General features: G+C 54.4%; 4 protein-coding genes across 4 annotated transcripts; 1 reads left to right on the top strand and 3 right to left on the bottom strand.

The window, feature by feature from the left end:
* Positions 1-140: 140 nt before the first annotated feature.
* On the top strand, positions 141-5,169 carry PVX_096150 (hypothetical protein, conserved; the record flags this gene model as incomplete). The annotated part of the gene is made up of 4 exons (XM_001612736.1): positions 141-3,958; positions 4,211-4,308; positions 4,473-4,606; positions 4,823-5,169. 4 exons carry the CDS (start codon positions 141-143, stop codon positions 4,874-4,876), a joined length of 4,104 nt encoding a protein of 1,367 aa, XP_001612786.1. The 3' UTR covers positions 4,877-5,169.
* A 344-nt stretch (positions 5,170-5,513) lies between these two features.
* Positions 5,514-11,281, bottom strand: PVX_096155 (hypothetical protein, conserved; the record flags this gene model as incomplete). Its single annotated transcript, XM_001612737.1, has 4 exons — positions 5,514-5,641; positions 5,759-5,829; positions 6,012-6,175; positions 6,296-11,281. 4 exons carry the CDS (start codon positions 11,279-11,281, stop codon positions 5,514-5,516), a joined length of 5,349 nt encoding a protein of 1,782 aa, XP_001612787.1.
* A 1,482-nt stretch (positions 11,282-12,763) lies between these two features.
* PVX_096165 (metallo-beta-lactamase domain containing protein) lies at positions 12,764-15,505 on the bottom strand (the record flags this gene model as incomplete). Its single annotated transcript, XM_001612738.1, has 2 exons — positions 12,764-15,233; positions 15,489-15,505. 2 exons carry the CDS (start codon positions 15,503-15,505, stop codon positions 12,764-12,766), a joined length of 2,487 nt encoding a protein of 828 aa, XP_001612788.1.
* A 573-nt stretch (positions 15,506-16,078) lies between these two features.
* On the bottom strand, positions 16,079-17,055 carry PVX_096170 (hypothetical protein, conserved; the record flags this gene model as incomplete). The annotated part of the gene is made up of 3 exons (XM_001612739.1): positions 16,079-16,239; positions 16,437-16,509; positions 16,813-17,055. The coding sequence occupies 3 exons, from the start codon at positions 17,053-17,055 to the stop codon at positions 16,079-16,081; spliced, it is 477 nt and encodes a 158-aa protein (XP_001612789.1).
* Between the last annotated feature and the right edge of the window lie 321 nt (positions 17,056-17,376).

Raw genomic sequence — 17,376 nt, 5'->3', positions numbered from 1 at the left:
GCACGAGGAGAGAAGCTGAAACGAAGCCACGTTACAACCAGAGCAACTCTCACCACTACGTCATCGCTACCTACCGCTAACCTCCGCTACCCACCGCTAACCCCCGCGGAGCCCCTAAATGGGAACCCCGGAGAGGCAAAATGTGGTTTAAAAGCAGCAACTCGAAAGCGGAAGGGAGCGAGAAGAACTTCGGCGGCCAGGAAGACGCGATCAACTACGAGGAGGAGGAGCAAAGGAAAGACGGCGTGGAAAGCGGCGTGGAGGGCGGAGGGGTGAACGACGTGGTAGACGACGTGGTAGACGACGTGGTAGACGACGTGGTAGACGACGTGGCGAACAACGTGGTGGACGTGCCGAACGATGTGGTGGAGGGTGGTGCGGGCGGTAAGGAGGATATTAGTGAGGGCGGTGCGAAGGGCAATTCTACGGGCGGCAAGGACGACGATGCCGAAGAGAGGTCGCACCAGAAGGAGGATGCCTCGGATGAGGAGGAGTGCCCCCTGGACGATACCCAAATTAGCGAGCAAATTGAAAGCATTATAAAGAACATGTCGTCCGATGAGGAAGAAGAAGGCGAAGTAGTAGAAGACGAAATCCCATACGATCGAATTGAAACGAATACCAAATTAAACAAGGAGGTGATTCTTCTAAATTTCTACGCAGACATGTCGACGCAGAGGTTAACTTCCCTAATGAGTGTCTTCGGCAAAGTGAGGAGCTCCTTCATCGACGACAATGAGGGGGTCCACGTGATCTTCAATTCGGTTAAGACCTCCCAAAGGGCAAAGGAATTTCTAGATAATTTGAAAATAAAAAATAGGAGAATACAAGTCATTTACGGCACTTACCAGGAGGGGAGGGGTGCGTCTGCGCGAGGGGGAGACCACGCTGATGGTGCAAACGGGGAGGGATACATAGGAGATGACTTCGCTGACCCAGATGAAGCGAAAGGAACCCCCAACGATGCTTCCATCATCTCGCATCACGACAAATTAGCCAACCCTAAAAATGGGAAGACACCCGTAAAGCTATATAAAAATAGGAAATATTACCAGAACCCGATTCCCACACAATCGCAGAGCAGCATGGCCAACAGCTTTGCCTACGGCAACCACGTCAAGGGTATGGTGCTTCATGTGAAGACCAGCACGTACTTTGTTGCCCCGTCTTCTAACTCAAATATGATGAGCGATTTTGTTTCCGCGTCTGAGATGTCGTTCGGTCAGCAGGAGAAGGCTCCCCTCGGCAACCACCTGCACGGCCGAGTGAGGGGTGGCAACCAGAATAAGCCCCTCCACGGTCAGGCGCACCATCAGAGTCAGACGTACCACCACAGTCAGGCGCCCCACCACAGTCATGCGCACCACCCGGAGCAGATGGCCCTCCTTGACGCGCCCAACTTCAGCAACGTCGCCAACTACGTGCAGCCGCCTCCGCCCCCTCCCCCGAGGTCGCAGGCGCTGTACGGCCAATCGTTTAGCGAGTCGGGGAGGGGCAGCCAGATGGACCCCTACCCGCATTACAGCCACCCTAATAATCAGCCTGGTGGCCACACGAGCGGCCATCCGAGTAGCCACCCGAACAACCTGCAGCATGCATCCCCCCACCTGGGGAGCGAAGGCTCTGCGAATAGAATGCCACACAACCAGCCGCTACCCCCCCATTTGAAGAGAAAAAAAATGACCGAGAGATTCCCAAACAGTTTCATTCCAAGCGTTTATAAAAAGAATACCTTTGAGGCGCCCCCCCCTGGGAATCATCCTCCCTACGTGCCCTACTCTAATCAGCTGCCCACGTCTAGTAGGAACATGCACATGAAGGGAGTGCCTCCCCCTCACCTGATTGGCAGCTCCTCTCACGGTGAAGCAGGCATGACTAACCCGATTGGAGGAAACCACCCCCCTCTTTTGATACCCCCCCGTACCAGGGACCTGCCCACCTCTACCACAGTGCCGCCATATAACAACAGCTTCTATAGATCCCACGCGGGTAATGACCAGCACCATGGCGGGAACACCTACGGGAACGTCGCAAACAGTGAGGAGTACCCCACGCAGCATGGGGTTTATCCCACGTACGAGGATCACATCCCCCACCCGGCGAAGCCCCCCAAACTTGCAAAGTACAGCAAAACAGTTAAGCACAGTAGGCAGCAGAACCCACAGCTCGCATCTGAAATGGACGCGACTCAGCATGACGAGTCAGGAGAGCCGACCCCATTCGATGAGGACAACCCCTTTGGAATAAGCAAAGAAAACCAAATGGCAGACAATCCTTCCTGGAATGAGAGGAAGACCAAACAGGTTCTACAATGGGATCAAGATGCATCTGTGGAAAAGAATCACCTGAATTTTGTGGATTCTTTTGGGTCAGCCAAAATTTATAATCGCTACCTGCTCGTAACGAACCTCCCGGACCACCTGGATGAGGAGGGCAAAGTGAAGGAGTACGTCAATGGGTTGTTTGCCACTGAGAAGATGCACTGCTTCTGTGTGGAGGTCTCCCTCTTTGTCTCGGTCGAGGTGGACGAGGCGCGGTTCTTCAGGGACGCCGCCAGGGGGGGGGAAGCGGCCAACAAGGGGGAAGAAGCCAACCAGGATGAATCGACCAACCAGGAGGAAGAAGCGGCCAACAAGGGGGAGGAAGTGGCCAACAAGGGGGAAGAAGCCAACCAGGATGAATCGACCAACCAGGATGAATCGACCAACCAGGAGGAAGTCGCCGCCAATCAGGGGGAGCAGCAGGTGGGTGTAGCGGGTGTGGCAGACGTGGCCGACGCACCGCTTCGTCGGCGCTGCGCGCACCTGACCTTCCGAACGACCAAGAACTGCGTGGAGGCCAAGAAGGCGCTGGAGAAGAAGCACCTCAAGGTGACCTTCTCCTGCCCGAGCAAAGCGAACGTCTGTCTCTGGGTAGGAAACATCATAAAAAGTTTTTTTGTAAACAGGGCGAACGTACTTAAGAGCATGTTCGCCCACTTTGGCCCCGTGAAGAACGTCAAATATGTGCAAGACAAGAATTGCCTCTTCATTCAATATTACGATGTGGCGAATGCTATCCAGGCGAGGAACCATCTTTATGGACTGCAGGTCTCTAACAATACCCTACTAAACATAGACTACTCTACCCTAGGTGAGTGGGAGGGGAAGCAACACAAGGTGAGTCTCACGAGGAAGAGACTGCTAGACGCGCTTGCCTATGACAATGGGAAGATGAAACAGAGGTTAGAATCTACGCTGAAGAAGAGGAACACCGGGTTTATAGATTCTAAGGTGATGCTTCTGCTGAAGAAGGGAGGAGGGGCCCATCACGGTGGTAGTACCGCTGGAGGGGTGCGCATTAAAAGGCACGGCACAGATAGAAGTGATGAGCATAGCGTAAAGAGAAGACCCAATGTGAATGAAAATCACTCCCCCAGCACCTCCCTGCACAGGAGGAAACACCGGTCTTCTGCTGTCGACTCGCATTTAACCAGCAGCTCTGCAAATGATAAGAATGATAGGACGCGAGGGGGAAGTGGCCACTCGAGACATGACAGAAGGGAATCGAGACGGTCGTCCAAACGGAAGGGAACCACCACGTCGGATCGTTCGCACCACCGTCACCACCGCCACCACGATCGGCATCATAGAAGGCACAAGAAGAGAAGGAGCGGCAACAGCGGAAGCGCGGATGGGGGTGATGCCCCTGGGTATAGCTCCCGAGGGGAAGAAGGTTCAAACAGCGAGATGGCCAAGAGTGGCCCCCACCGGGACCACGCAGAGGGAGAAGTAGCAGAGGGAGAAGTAGCAGAGGGAGCGGAGGAGGAAGAACGCACGGACAGCGACTTCAACAGCCTGGACGGCGTGGAGCTCAACGACTACAATGAGATCCAAAAAACGGTCTCCTTCTACGTCAACCAGAAGTACAAGTGCGACTTTATCTCCAATTTTTACGACGGCAACCCGGAGCTCAAGATGTGAGTGGAAGAGCGGCGAAGCGGTGAAGCGGTGAAGCGGTGAAGCCGCGGTGGAATTGCGGCGGAGGAGGGGAGAGATGAGCGTCACTCCCTTAGCCCGTCTCCCCATTTGCCGCTCCACATCTGCCTCTCCACATCTGCCTCTCCACATCTGCCTCTCCACAACTGCCTCTCCACAACTGCCTCTCCACAACTGCCTCTCCACATCTGCCTCTCCACACTTCCCCACATTTGCTTCTCCCCCCCCCGCAGCTACCCCAAGCTGAACGTCGAAACGAAGAGCGACGTGCACAACCTCATGAACATCCGGAACTCCTGCATCGACTACTCCGTCTGGCAGTTGGGGCCCAGTAAGTGGAGGGAATGCCTCCCGTTTGGGGGGGCTTGCCCATTTTACGCTCCGCAGCCGAGCGGAGCACATCCGAACGGTGCACATCCGAACGAAGCACATCTGTATTGAGCACCGCTGCACTCACCGCATACTCATCGCCCACTCATCGCCGCCCCCCCGCAGCCATCACGCAGAAAAAGAAGTTCCTGCACATCTGCGAGCACTTCAGCAAGAAGAAGAACCTCCCAGTTATCATCGACAAGAACTTCACCATCTTCATCGTGCCCATGAAGGAGGACTACCTGAAGGACCTCGGTGTAAGCGCAGCGAAGCGAAGCGGCGAGGCGGCCAAGTTAAGCGGTCATTCCGCCAAGCGATGCCGCCAAGTGATGCCGCCAAGCGATGCCGCCAAGCGATGCCGCCAATCGAAGCGGCCAATCGAAGCGGCCAATCGAAGCGGCCAATCGAAGCGGCCAATCGATCTGCCAAATGAACTGCTCCACCCAACGTCCAAATGAACCCCCCCACCGCAGATCGACAACCCGGACTTCATGTACGCCTTTGTCCTCCAAACGAAGAAGCTCTAGCGCGGCGCGAGGAACGGAACGGACGGACCCCCTTTTTTGTTTCCCGTTTTTCTCTTTCCCTTTTACCGCGCACGGTTCATTTGTTTCACGCCAGAAAATTATTTTATTTATTTATTTTTTTTTTTTTTTTTTTTTTATGTACCTTTTGAAGATCATTTAAAAAAGTAATTAAAAAGGGGCGAAAAAGGGGGGAAAAAAAGGGCAAAAAAAGGGCGAAAAAAGGGCGAAAAAAAGGGCAAAAAAAGGGCGAAAAAAGGGCAAAAAAAGGGCAAAAAAAGGGCAAAAAAAGGGCGAAAAAAAGGGCGAAAAAAAGGGCAAAAAAAGGGCAAAAAAAGGGCGAAAAAAAGGGCAAAAAAAGGGCGAAAAAAAGGGCGAAAAAGTGAAAAAAAAAATTCTCATTTTTTTTTACGGTGGAAACACTAAACAAAAAAAGGACGTTTTTTTTTTTCTTTTTTTTTTCCCCCCCTTGCTGCCCCTTCCTTCGCTCCCTCCCACATCGCTTTTAAAAAATTTTTCAAAAGATACTTTTCTCTGGTCAGCAGGGCGCTGCATGGAATGGAGGCAGTTCTCCGTAGGAATTGGGGGAAGGACGCCTTCCATGTGAGCTCCTCTATGTGCGCCCTTCTCCACGTGGCCTTCACTTTTTAACTTCCAACGGGACGACGATGCTCTTGCTCACCACGCCGTTGATGAAGGTCTCGCAGGACGTCAGCTTCTTCAGGTTGTCGTCCAGGTTGTTCTGGTAGCTGTGGAAGTTGTAGTTCTCTGCAGGAGGGTGGGGGCGTTCGGTTGGAGGCATTTGATGAGAAGCGTTCGGTGGAGAGGCATTTGGGTGGGCGACTCGACTCCTAGACGAAGCCGCTCCCTCTGAGCCACGCTTACCATTCATGACGACGGCGTAGATCACGTCCACCACGTTGTAGGAGTTTATCCGCTCGGAGAGGTCCAGGGGCCTGCACACGGGGGGGAGAGACGGCAATGAGTTAGCATAGCAGTTGCGCCATCCGTTGCAGAGGTGCGGCACTCAGCTGCTGGGAAGTTGCACCACTTCGCCGCAGAGAAGCTGCACCACTTCCACACCACTTCGATGCCACTTCCACGCTGACGCCACACCACTCCGCCGCTCTGCACCTACTTCGACTTGAGCGCGAAGATGCACTGCTGCAGCGTCTTGACGATGCTCGCGTTGAGCGCCTTGCAGTCCTCGCTATACTTGTCCTCCTCGTCGACGCTCTCCACCTTCACCTGCACGATGCCGTGCAGCAGCGAGGCGAAGGTGAACGCCTCCTCCAGGTTGACCTGCGAGGGGAAGGAAGCGAAGTGGTGAGGAAGCGAAGCGGTGAGCGGTGTGTAAGAAGCGAAGTGGTGAACGTTGCCTGGGGAGCGGTACGTAGCGCTGGCTCATCGCTCCCCACTCACGTAGAGGTAGAGCCAGAGGGCGTGGGGGCAAAGCTGCTGGGACAAAACGATCGTCTTGAAGATGACGACGGGCTGGTGGTAATCGAAGAAGGTGTTAGACAGGCAGAGGAAGCACTTGAGGAGGTGCTTGTACTGGCTGAGGAGGTTGATCAGGATGACGCTGGCGTGCTCGGCCTCCTCCACGAGGTACATGAGGGCCTCCTTGTTCGGCTTGGCCGCGCCGGCCTCGTTCGCGTTGCCCCCGAGGTGGCCCCCGAGGAGACCGCCTACGTTGCCGCTAACCAGGTGACCGCCTACGTTGCCGCTGACGACGTTGCCGCTGACGTTACCGCCAACCGTGCCGCCCCCCCGGCTGGTGTAGCGCTGCAGCCGCCGGTTGACCACCTCCAGCAGCTTAAACTTGACGATCTCGAGCTGCAGCTTCCACTCCGCGCCCACGTGGCTGTCGCTGCAGTAATAGGAGTAACTCTCGATGTGCTTCCTCAGCAGCTGCACGCGGTTCCTGCGCTTGGCTCTCCCGTCGTCCTGCAGACTATTCACCTTCAAGGAGTAGCTCTCCCGATCGGGCCGCTTATTCCAGATATGGAAATATAAAATGTCGCTACTGATGTAGTTATAGTAGGTGGTCAAGGTGATCTCCTTAAAGGTGTCGAAGGAATTCATTTGTATTTTATAGGGCCTGAACAGCTTTATATATTTCCTGCTGGCGTCCGCGGAGGTAGCTCCCACCCCTGCGTTCTCTCCACCCAGTAGGTGCATCTTATTAGCAATCAGATGCTTCATATTTTTGATCTTAACAGGAGAGGAAGCCATGTAATTGTCTGCCTCTCTCTGCACCGTCCCCTTGCTCATATTGCAAAATATAATATCTATTGTGATGCTGTAGGGCCAGGCACAACTCATGTCTTCTTCTGAAATTTGGTTGTTTAGGAGGGTGGCGTTTCGTTTGGCCCTCCTGTGATTGCCTTTCAGTTTGCACTCTCGTTCGTAGAGCTCGCTGATTTCGTGCAGCCGCTGGGGGGGTTCCTCCTGGGTTGGCGGGGGGTCACGAGCGGTCGCCATTGCCGCAGCTGCCGCGCCTACCGCTACCCCGTCTGTAGCTTCCCCGCCTGCAGCTACCGCTACCCCGTCTGCCGCTTCCCCCGGGTAATCATACAGCGTGGCAAAGTTAAAGTAGCTACAATTGAGGAGCTCAAAATTGATCCCGTATTTGCTAAAACTGTTGACCACCAACCCCTTAACCAGTTGGATGCTCCTCAACTCATCCGTCTTCCTCTTATATAAATCAATCAAATGGATTTCCTGTTTCCTGGCAGAGCCTTCGTTGTGTAGACTCCTCAGTTGGCTCAGCTCCTCTGTCATCGCTTCTAGTTTCTTCATCTTCTTATGTAGCACATTTTCCTGTTTGGAGAGTAGGTTCTTTTTCTCCTTCACTTTGGTCTCCATTTTGCCATTATACTTTCTTAGCGTCTCGATTGCCTTTTTCGTTCTACTGCACCTCAGTTGGGTAACCTCATATTTCAGAATGGCATCATCTAACTTTATGCTGACATTGTTCAGGTGATTTATCTTGCCAACAAAGGAGAACATCATGTCTCGAATGCACTCATACAGCTGCATCAGGTTGGTTAGGTTTCTCTTGTTACTCTTTAGCTCCCGCAGGGAGAGGATCCTACACCTTCTTACGATTGCCAGAGTCATCTGCTTTATCATTTCCTGTTTTTTAAGTAAATTTTCTTTTAGCTTCCTTTGCAGCTTTTGCCTCTGCTCCCTGCGGCTTCGTTGGGACTGTTCCGGGGGGGGTCCCTCATCTGCACCATCCGGGTGGCTTCCCTCCTCTGCGTCGTCTGGGTGGTGTCCCTCATCTGCACCATCCGGGTGGTTTCCCTCATCTGCGCCGTCCATGTGGCTTCCCCCCTCTGCGCCATCCGGGTGCCCCCCCATGTCCGCGCTGCGAAACGCCTCCTCGCCCGCGGCGAGCTCCAAGTCATCCTCCACGGAGAACCCCTCCCCCACGTCATACACGAACTTCTTGTAGTTCCCCTCGTCCGAGTTGGCCCTTGCGTGCTGGCTCAGCTCCTGCAGGTCGTCGCTCGACCCGCGCGCGAACGCCCCCCTGCCGATGTGCGTCGTGTACCTCCCCCGGGCCCGCAGCTGCAAATGGTCCTCTCCAACTACGCCATCTTCGCCGTAGGCGGCCGACTCCACGCGGACCTGCTCTCCCTCATGCTGCTGGCCTTCCCCCCGGTTAAACAGCTCCGCCTTGCGAAGCACGGCCTCCCTGTCCTCCTCCGCGGGGTCCAAGCGGTCTAAGCTGTCTACGCGGTTTAGGCGGTCCACTCGCTCGGCGTCTTCCGCTTCGTTCATTTCGTTCGCTTCTTCCACTTCTTCCGCTTCTTCCCCCTGCGCACCCTTCCCAGCCGCTCCTCCCCCCTCGTTTAGGCTCTTCCTGTCCCTGAACCTCGCCTGCGCCTCGTCGATCCTGGCGTGCATATTCACGCTGTAGCTAGCTCGCCGGTTCGCCTTGGCCACCTTCAAACCGTTTTGCTGTGCCTCCCGGTCGTCCGCCTGCGCGGGGGTCGCCCCTACGTTTATCGTCCTCCTCTCGGTGGCCTTCCTGCCTTCAGCGAGCCGCCTCGAGGGTTCGCCCCCCCTGTTGGGTTGTCCATTCGAATGCCTATTAGACTGCCCATTTGGGGGCCAATTTGGAGGCCTATTAGACTGCCTGCTCAGCTGCGCCTCTCCCTCCAAGTGGCCCCCACCTGAAGCATCCCCGTCACCATCTTTCACATTTCCACTTTCACCTCCTCCCTCCTTCTCCTCTTCAGCCGGGGCGCGCTCGCTCCGCCTATGCGAGGACGCCCTGTACTGTATGGTGACGTTCTCCGTGGGCGGCACCGCTTCGTCGGAGGGGAGCCTCTCCATGGGGGCCTTCCCCCCGGCAGTGCTCACCTGAGCGTCCCCCCTCACTTCTTCCTCCTTACACTGCGGTTCTTCCGTGGTCGGTTTGTGCTCATCAAGAGGGTCATCCTTCTCCCCTTCCTGTTCGCTTCTTTCTTCCCCCCGTTCCTCCTTTACCATGTAGCGGCTTGCACCCCCCTCTCCATCTGCCACTTCGGCCGCCCCCCTCTTGGCCACCGAAACGGCGCTATCGTTGCACTCATAAAACACCTCGCTGTTGTCTCCTTCTCTCCTTTGAACAGATCGATCCTCCAGATGGGCCTGCGCCGCTGCGTCTTCCTCGGCTCCACCTTCTTCTACACCCCCCTTGGAGCGCTCGCTGGGGGCCCTCTCATACGTCTCCCCGCTGTCCACTCGCCCGAATTCTTTAAACTCCCTCGAATCGCTAAGGAGACTAAACTTTAGGAAGTCCTCCTCCTTTAAGCTGTCAATGTCTGTGGTGAGCAGTTTATGGAGGACGTCCTCTTCGTCATCCTCTCCCCTCTCTCGCTCCCTCGCTTGCTCCCTCGCTTTGCCACTGTCTCCATCTAGCTGGCTACTCCTTTTGGCGTTTCCCCCCTGGGACCTATTCTTAATGGGGGACAGTCTCGCCGAGTGGACCATATCCACGGAGGTCTTCGTTTTAAATCGCACCGATTCGGAGGACATTCTCCTGAAGAAGTCGTTCGATGCATTCCCATCTGTCACCGGGTAACCGGCGGAGGTCCTCTTCGCACCAGTGAGACTGTCATACCTGTAGAGTAGCTCATCAATTGGGGACTTATCTGTGCGACTAGCCAAAATTTCCCCAAAGGTGTCTGCCTTTTCTTTGCCTGAACTGGGATCGTTGGATGCACTTTTGCGCTTCACTTCCGATTTGTTAGAATCGCTAGAAATTCTAGTAAACTGAGTTAGATGCAGGGGCGACACCTTCTCTTTGTCATCAAAAACGGCAATAGATCTATGGGAGAACTGCACCGACTTCTTTCGTGCACTAACATTTTCGGGTAGTTCCTTTATCGGGGAAAGGGAGTTGCTCTGCTTTAGAATTCCTTTTTTTGGCGTCTCATTGTGCAGTCGCATCTTCCTAGAGGTGCTAATTCTGCTTTCCCATGGGCAGTAACTCCCGTTGGACAGTCTACTGTTATTTAAAGAATCGTCGTTTCCAAAGTTCAGGTCAACACTTATCTTCTTGTCTAGGGAGGTTCTCTTTAAAAACTCGGAGTCGCTTGCGTAGCCCCCCTCCGGGAAATCCTCATTCGAGATGTCGCTCAGGTGGCCGTTCCCCCCGCTGTTCAGCAGGAAGCCCCTCTTCAGTTTGTCCAGCTCCTCCTCCAGCACGTCGATGGAGCGTCTGCCACGCGCGTTGCTTCTCCCGCCGCTTCCCCTGGCGCTTCTCTCTCCGCCTATCTCTCCGCCCATCCCGCTTCTCCCCCCCTGACTGTGCCCCTTCGACGGAGAGGGCGTTATCAAATCGCTATCATACGCATTGTCCGTGCGAGAAAGGGACACGTGGAACTTTTCATTCCCCCCGGAGTTATAATTGTGAGACCACCTCTTCCCATTGTCGTCCGTTACGCTTAAGTTAAAGACAGACGAGTTACGCATGTTCCCCAGGGACAAGTGACTGTCTCTCCTCCCACTGGGCTTGGAAGCCAAGGTGGCAAAATGAGAGTCCTCCTTCAGCTGAAAATCGTCGTTGAGGAAGCTCATTTGGGAAAACCTCGGCAGGCTCTTCTGTTGGGACTTCCTCGTGGGATTGAAACTGGCACTTGGGTTGCCTCCTCCGTCCGCGTCGCCAACTGCATCGGCGTCGCCAACTGCATCTGCGCCGCCTCCTCCATCTGCGTCACCCCCCATGAGCTCCCGAAACTCCTCGGACGTCATCTCCTTTAGCTCCCCCATGTTGGCCATTCTCTCCAGCTCCTTGTCTACATCTTTCAACTCGCTCTCGCCTATCCCCTCCCCGCTTAGCAAGTGGTAATCGTCGAGGCTGCCGAGGGAGTCTCCCCTCCCATGGGTTCCCTGCTCATCCTGGGTGCCCATTTTGTCGCTTCCCCGGGTGATTCGCAAGGGAGCGGCGTTCTCGCGGCGTCGTCAAGGCTTCTTAGCGGTGGTGATGGGGCAACACCAGCGAGTGTAACGCACAGACCAACCCGCGCGGTCAATGCGATGCCCCTCTGCTGCTACGCCCCCGCCGCTACCACACAAATGTGCGGGGGGGGGACCTACCTACGCGCGCTTCCCTTTCCGTTCAAACGGGGATACAACTCCAAGTTGAAGTTTGAAAAAAAAAAAAAAAAAAAAATCCCCCGTGTGCGTCAAAATTGCCTGAACTGTGCAGGTAAAAAAATGGCTAGTTAACAAACCGAGGGCGCTGCGGATTGTGGCGTATTGTGGCGGCTAAATGGCGCGATGCTCTTCCCCCCTCACGCCTGGAAATTTACACGCGCGAAATACCCACTTTGTGCCAGTTGGGAAGGAGAGGACTGACTCAAAATTGGGGCGAAGTTGGCACGAAGTTGACGCGAAGTTGACGCGTGCCGGGTTACCGGATGGGCGCCGCGCTTTCGCCCCCTTTGTCTTTCGTGCGGAGGCAAACGCGGCGAACTTGTGCGTAGCCTCGTCACTCAGCGATGCTTCGCGCTTGGCCTCTTTGCCGCCTCACCTTTTTGCTGACTAATGTATTTACGCGGTTTGGTTTGCAGTTTTGCTCGCAATTTTATTGGCAGTTTTATTTGTTATATTTTTGGCCATATTTTTCACTACTCTTTTTTTGCAATTCGGTTTGCATTTTTTTTTTTTTTTTGCCTCCCCCTTTTTTAATTCCTCTGAAGTGCGAGCATACACCCCCGCGCCAGGCCGTTTTCCAACGCGCGGGCTGCCCCACGTGCACATATGTACCTGTTCGCCTGCGGGTTGCGCGCGAGGGGGACGACGCGTATTCCTCGCCCTGCCGCCCGGGAGAGCCCCATAATGCTGAGCGGTCATCCCCACGTTTAAGTGTTTCCCCTCCACCGCATTCCTCCGTTTCCCCTATTTTCCTCCCCCCCTGTATGCCAGTATCGCGCGAAGGGCAATTACGCAGGTGGCACTTTTTCGCACCTCGCGGGGATCCCTCGGTTGGGTTAAGTCAAAATGGGGAGCGTCCCAAAGGGGCGGTCACTCCCAACGGGGAAAATAAAAAACAAAAAAGGGAAGCAAAAAATGGGAGCAAAAAAGGGAAGCAAAAAAGGGAAGCAAAAAAGGGAAGCAAAAAAGGGAAGAGAAAAATAAAAAACAAAAAAGGTAAGCAAAAAAGGGAAGCAAAAAAGGGAAGCAAAAAAGGGAAGCAAAAAAGGGAAGCAAAAAAGGGAAAACAAAGAACAATCGACTGATCGCTTAACCGATTAACCGATTAACCAACCGACTGGTGGACCGATCAACCGACCGACCCATCGCCCACAATTCGAGCGAAGCGGGGGGGCGCCGATGGGCGGGACCACCCCTCATGGAACTGCAGAGACAAATGGGTGAGAGACGCCCCACTCACTTCACCCTCTGCGGAGGTACGTAGACAATTAGGCCGTCATACGCAGCGATCACTTCCTTTTCGCCGTGGCAACTTTCGTCAGGGGGGCCGGAGCAGTCGGCCGCGTCTTCACTCCCCCCCTGGGAGGTCCCTCGAAAGGACTCCTCTGCCTCCCGCTCGATTCTACGCATGGTGGCTATGTTCTTCAGCTTGTTATCTCCAATGTACCTTTGCGAGAAATGAGTCAGAATGAGTCTCTTGGCGTTGATTCTTTTGGCAAAGGTTCCCGCCATGTTGGCCGTGGAGTGCCCCCGCTCGGCAATGGTTTGGTTGTACCTCCGCACGAGGAGGGGGGGCACCCTGTTAGAAGCGGCGTCAGCCAGGTTAGAAGCGGCATCCGCGCGGTTAGAAGCGGCGTCAGCCAGGTTAGAAGCGGCATCCGCGCGGTTAGAAGCGGCGTCAGCCAGGTTAGAAGCGGCGTCAGCGCGGTTACACTGCATGTCTGCGCCGTTACACTGCATATCCTCGCAGAACCCATCCGGGGGAGCGACACCCTGGTCGGTCAAATCGATCAAGCTGTTCGTCGCCTCGTGTATGAGCACATCCGCATCGGTTGCGAATTCCTCCAAACTAGATGCATCATAGGTGTCTTGGCAAACGACCACCTTCCTCCCCCTGTAGACCTCCTTGTAGGCATCTCCAAACGTAAGCTGCGTCTTATCTGGGAAGACCACGACGTCCCCCTCGTTCATTTTTCTAATGACATGCTCATACACCTTGTGGGGGTCAAACTCGAGCGATTTGCACTTCTTCAGTTGATTGTAATTCCTTTTAATAAGCTCATCTATGTAGGGTGCGTTGAACTTGCTCTCGACGTTTAGCTCCCGGATGACGTAGCCGATGGTGGGGACCGTGTGCTTGATGGGGAAGCCCAGAATTTCCAAGTGGTCGTTTCGGAACACTGCGTATGTGTTGCGCTCGTCCGGGAGGAGGACCTCCACGTCGTCGCGCTTCTTTCGCGCGGAAGCGGGTGGCACTTTGCCTAGCGGGGGTGGCAGATTGGGCAGCGCGATTGGCATATTGGGCAGCGGGGGTGGCAGTTTGCCTAGCGGGGTTGACTGTTCGCCCCTTCGGGTTGACAGCTTGCCCGTGTTGGGAGGCTGCGCTCCCCCCGCCCGCATCTCATGCACGAAGAACCTGGCCATCCGCTTCGAGTAGGTCGCGCTGAAGGTGCTCCTTAAGAAGCGGTGAGTCCCCTCTGGGCCGTAAATGTTAATCGCGCTCGAATTTCTAAGCATGGTCAGGACGGAGATCAACCCCAGGCAGTGGTCCCCATGCAGGTGCGTAAGGAAAATATTATTTATTTTGCTCATCTTAATGTTTGCCCTTTGCAAAGCTATGAAGGTGTTCTCTCCGCAGTCGAAGAGGAACGCCTCATTGCACTTCTTCTTAATCGTTTGCAGTAGAAAGGAAGAAGTGCCTCTGTTCGTTGAGGGGTACATAGACCCTGTTCCCAAAAAAATTAACCTCCAGTTGCTCCTCCTTTCACTCCCATCTTGGAAGGTGCTCCGCTTGACCTTCACTTCTCCCGTTTCGTCGTCTATGTAGATGCTAGCGATTTTTATGTTGTTCTCTTTGGCTATCTGTGCGATTGCCTCCTTCAGGAGCAGCAGCTTTTTGGCCACCTCCCTCACGTGGTCCTCTCCTTTGAGGGGGGTCTCCTCGTTGGCAGTGCCACCCAGATGGGTACCCGGGGCACTCTCCACAGGGGTACTCCCCCCCTCGCCGCGCAATAGGAGAACCGCCACGTAATTGAGAAATTCCCTGTCCAAGGAGTCCACCTCCCCCCCGGACTCTACACCCGCCAAGGGGATCACCCCCCCGTCGACGATCCCCCCGATGAGGTTGGCATACATTCTTATGAGCTCCTCATCAAAGTGGGAGCTACCCACTCGGTGTAGCAGCGTTTCTGCCTCTTCTGGGCACTGGCCATCCGCCTGCACGCTCGTCTTCGTCGTCTTCGTCCTTTTCGTCGTTTTGGTCCTTTTGGTCGTCTTCTTCTCCCCCTTCGCGTCATCGTGGGGGTCCCCCTCCTGGAGAGCCTCCAACAAATTCCTGTTGACGAAGAGCAGCCTGTCCACGCCGCTTCTTATCCTGGCAAACCGCTTCTCCTGCTTGGTCAACTGCTGCGCGGGGGGTTTCTCCTCCCTACGAGGTGTAGTTTGTCCCTCCCCATGCGGTGTATGCGGTGTAACTTCCTCCCCCCCCCTGGGGCTGACCCCCCCTTCGCAAGTCCCCCCCTCATGGTCTCCACCTCTCCGCTCTGCAAACAGGTGGGACTTCCCCACACATTTGATATCACATCTGGTGACGCAGTTGTGGCTCTCCCTTTCGGCGCACCTCTTCTTCCTCCTCCTCCTTCCTGGCAGTCGTGCAAAAGGACAGGGGTCCCTGGGGTGGTGCCCCAAGTAGGCAGGGCTCTCTCCTCTTCGCACAGAACACGTCAGTGAAAAGCTAAACAAGGGGAATATAGCCAGATGGTATAAAAAAAAAACAAATTTCATATTTTGCTTTTTCAAAATCACTTTCGGTTCCTCTCACCTGCAACTGAAGTTTTTTTTTTTTTTTTTTTTCTCTCCCTCTCGCTGTTCATTGTTACCCTGTTTGAGATTTGCCGCTTCCCCATTTTGGAGGCCCCTCTTTAATGGCGTAGCGGTGTGGCAAGCCTTCTCCTCCCCCCACATTTCTTTTCCCCTCATCTGTCGCTTGGCGCGATAAGCTGCGTTGTTTAGCTCGTTTCGTAGAAGTGTTGCTCAGCGGGGTGCTTAGCGAGTTGCATAGCGAGTTGCATAGCGAGTTGCTTAGCGAGTAGCTCCTTTGTTTGCTTATTTTTTTGTTGTTTTTTTTTTTTTTTTCCACTGCGGTTCCCTCGAACGTGCCGCGGTTCGGCGCACCGCCCCATAGTCAGGCAAAGCGTCTGCTTTTTTTTTTTTTTTTTTTTCCTTTTAGCTAGCCACACCTACATGTTGTAGCTAACCGATGTGATGTACCCCCCCTGCATGGGGAGCAAACGTCCGTTTGAAATATCTGGGGTGGCGGCACGTCGGCTCGCTTTACTTCCCCCTTGGGAGGTTCAACGTTGGGAGAAATAAAAATGACAAGTGGGAAAAAAGAAGGGGAGGAAAAAAAAAAAGCAAAGTGGTATCCAGACGGCGAAGTTGCGTCGGGGGAAGGCCCCCCGGAATGGGACCATTTCGAAGAGGGGGAATCAAAAGAACAGCTGTGTAAATCTGCATTGGAGGATGTCTCTCTATGGTTGCCTCTTTGCATGGTCAACTCTGGGTAGACCCGCAGGTGCCCCCTGGGGCGCCCCCCCGGGCGCTGAACAGCGGCTTCAGCATCTCCAGGCAGGTGGAGAAGATGAAGTTCGTCAGGCCCTCGTCGCCCTCGTCCACGTTGACGCTCACGTAGAAGGGGATCTTGAACTTGATGCCTGCGGTGGGGGGGAAGAGGTAGGTGCGCAGGGTTGCGGTTATTCGCGCTGTTTTGCGCCGCTCTAGGGCAGCCATATGGCAGTTCTACGGCAGCTTTATGGCAGCTTTATGGCAGCTCTACGGCAGCTCTACGGCAGCTCTACGGCAGCTTTATGGCAGCTCTATGGCCGCTCCCCGGCCGCCTAACCGCTCCTACCTAGCAGCCGCGCCACGTCGTTCCCGTGCGAGTGGGGCTCTCCCACCAGACACGCCGTGTTGTCCGCATCCGCCTGGGGGGGGGGAAAAAAGAGGAAAAAAAAGAGGAAAAATAAAATAAATAAATTAAGCAAAGGTAAATACCCCAACAGCTCCACTGCTTGTGGGATGAAGCGTTTCGGTTGCCGCTCCCACTGAGTAGTCACAACAAACGGGCGAGCACCTCACTCTGGACCTTTTAACAGCTCTCCCACGTGTGCGGCAATCACTCTACTTCATCACTCATCGAAGGGTACCCCCTCCCCCTTTCTTTTTTTTTTTTTCCTCCCACGCGAGGGAGTTCACTCTGCGCGTCTCTCCCTGCCTGTGCGGCTTACATATTTCAGAGGGTAGGACGCCTGCAGGTCTGTCAACTGGTTCCGTTCGTCAGTCACCGAAATGAACATGGTATCCTTAAAGTCGAGGATGCAAAACTGCAGGTGGAGGTAGCTCATGTATACTCTCTCATATCTGTGGATGGAGGTGGCCATCTCCTCGCTGTGTCGTTCCTTCGGTGGGGCATCATCCGCCGTCCCCCAACAAGCCTTGTTCGTTTCGTTCGTCCGGTTCAATTGGATCATTTGGGGGGAATTTTGGTTTTTTTTTTTTCGCTTATTTTTCTTCTTCTTCTTCCCCCTTGGGTCTACTTCACAAATTGTTCCTTCAAATGGGTTGGCCTATCCGTTATTTTGCTTTATTTTTTTTAAGTTAAAATTTCGATCGCATAGCCTTCTTGGCTGTTTTTTTTTTTTTTTTTTTTTTTTTTTCCCCTACCCATCGACCTGTTGTTGCGCTTCCCCCATCCACCATCAGGTGGGTGCCTTCTCTTCATTTGCGCGCCCCGTTCTCGTAACGCGGCGGGCTTCCCTTTTGCACCTCCTCCACTGGGCGACCTCCCTCCG

Source organism: Plasmodium vivax, chromosome 3 (assembly GCF_000002415.2).
Source record: "Plasmodium vivax chromosome 3, whole genome shotgun sequence".
Taxonomy (NCBI): domain Eukaryota; phylum Apicomplexa; class Aconoidasida; order Haemosporida; family Plasmodiidae; genus Plasmodium; species Plasmodium vivax.
Note: the sequence above shows the minus strand (reverse complement) of the source record. Positions and strands in the feature narration are given on the sequence as shown.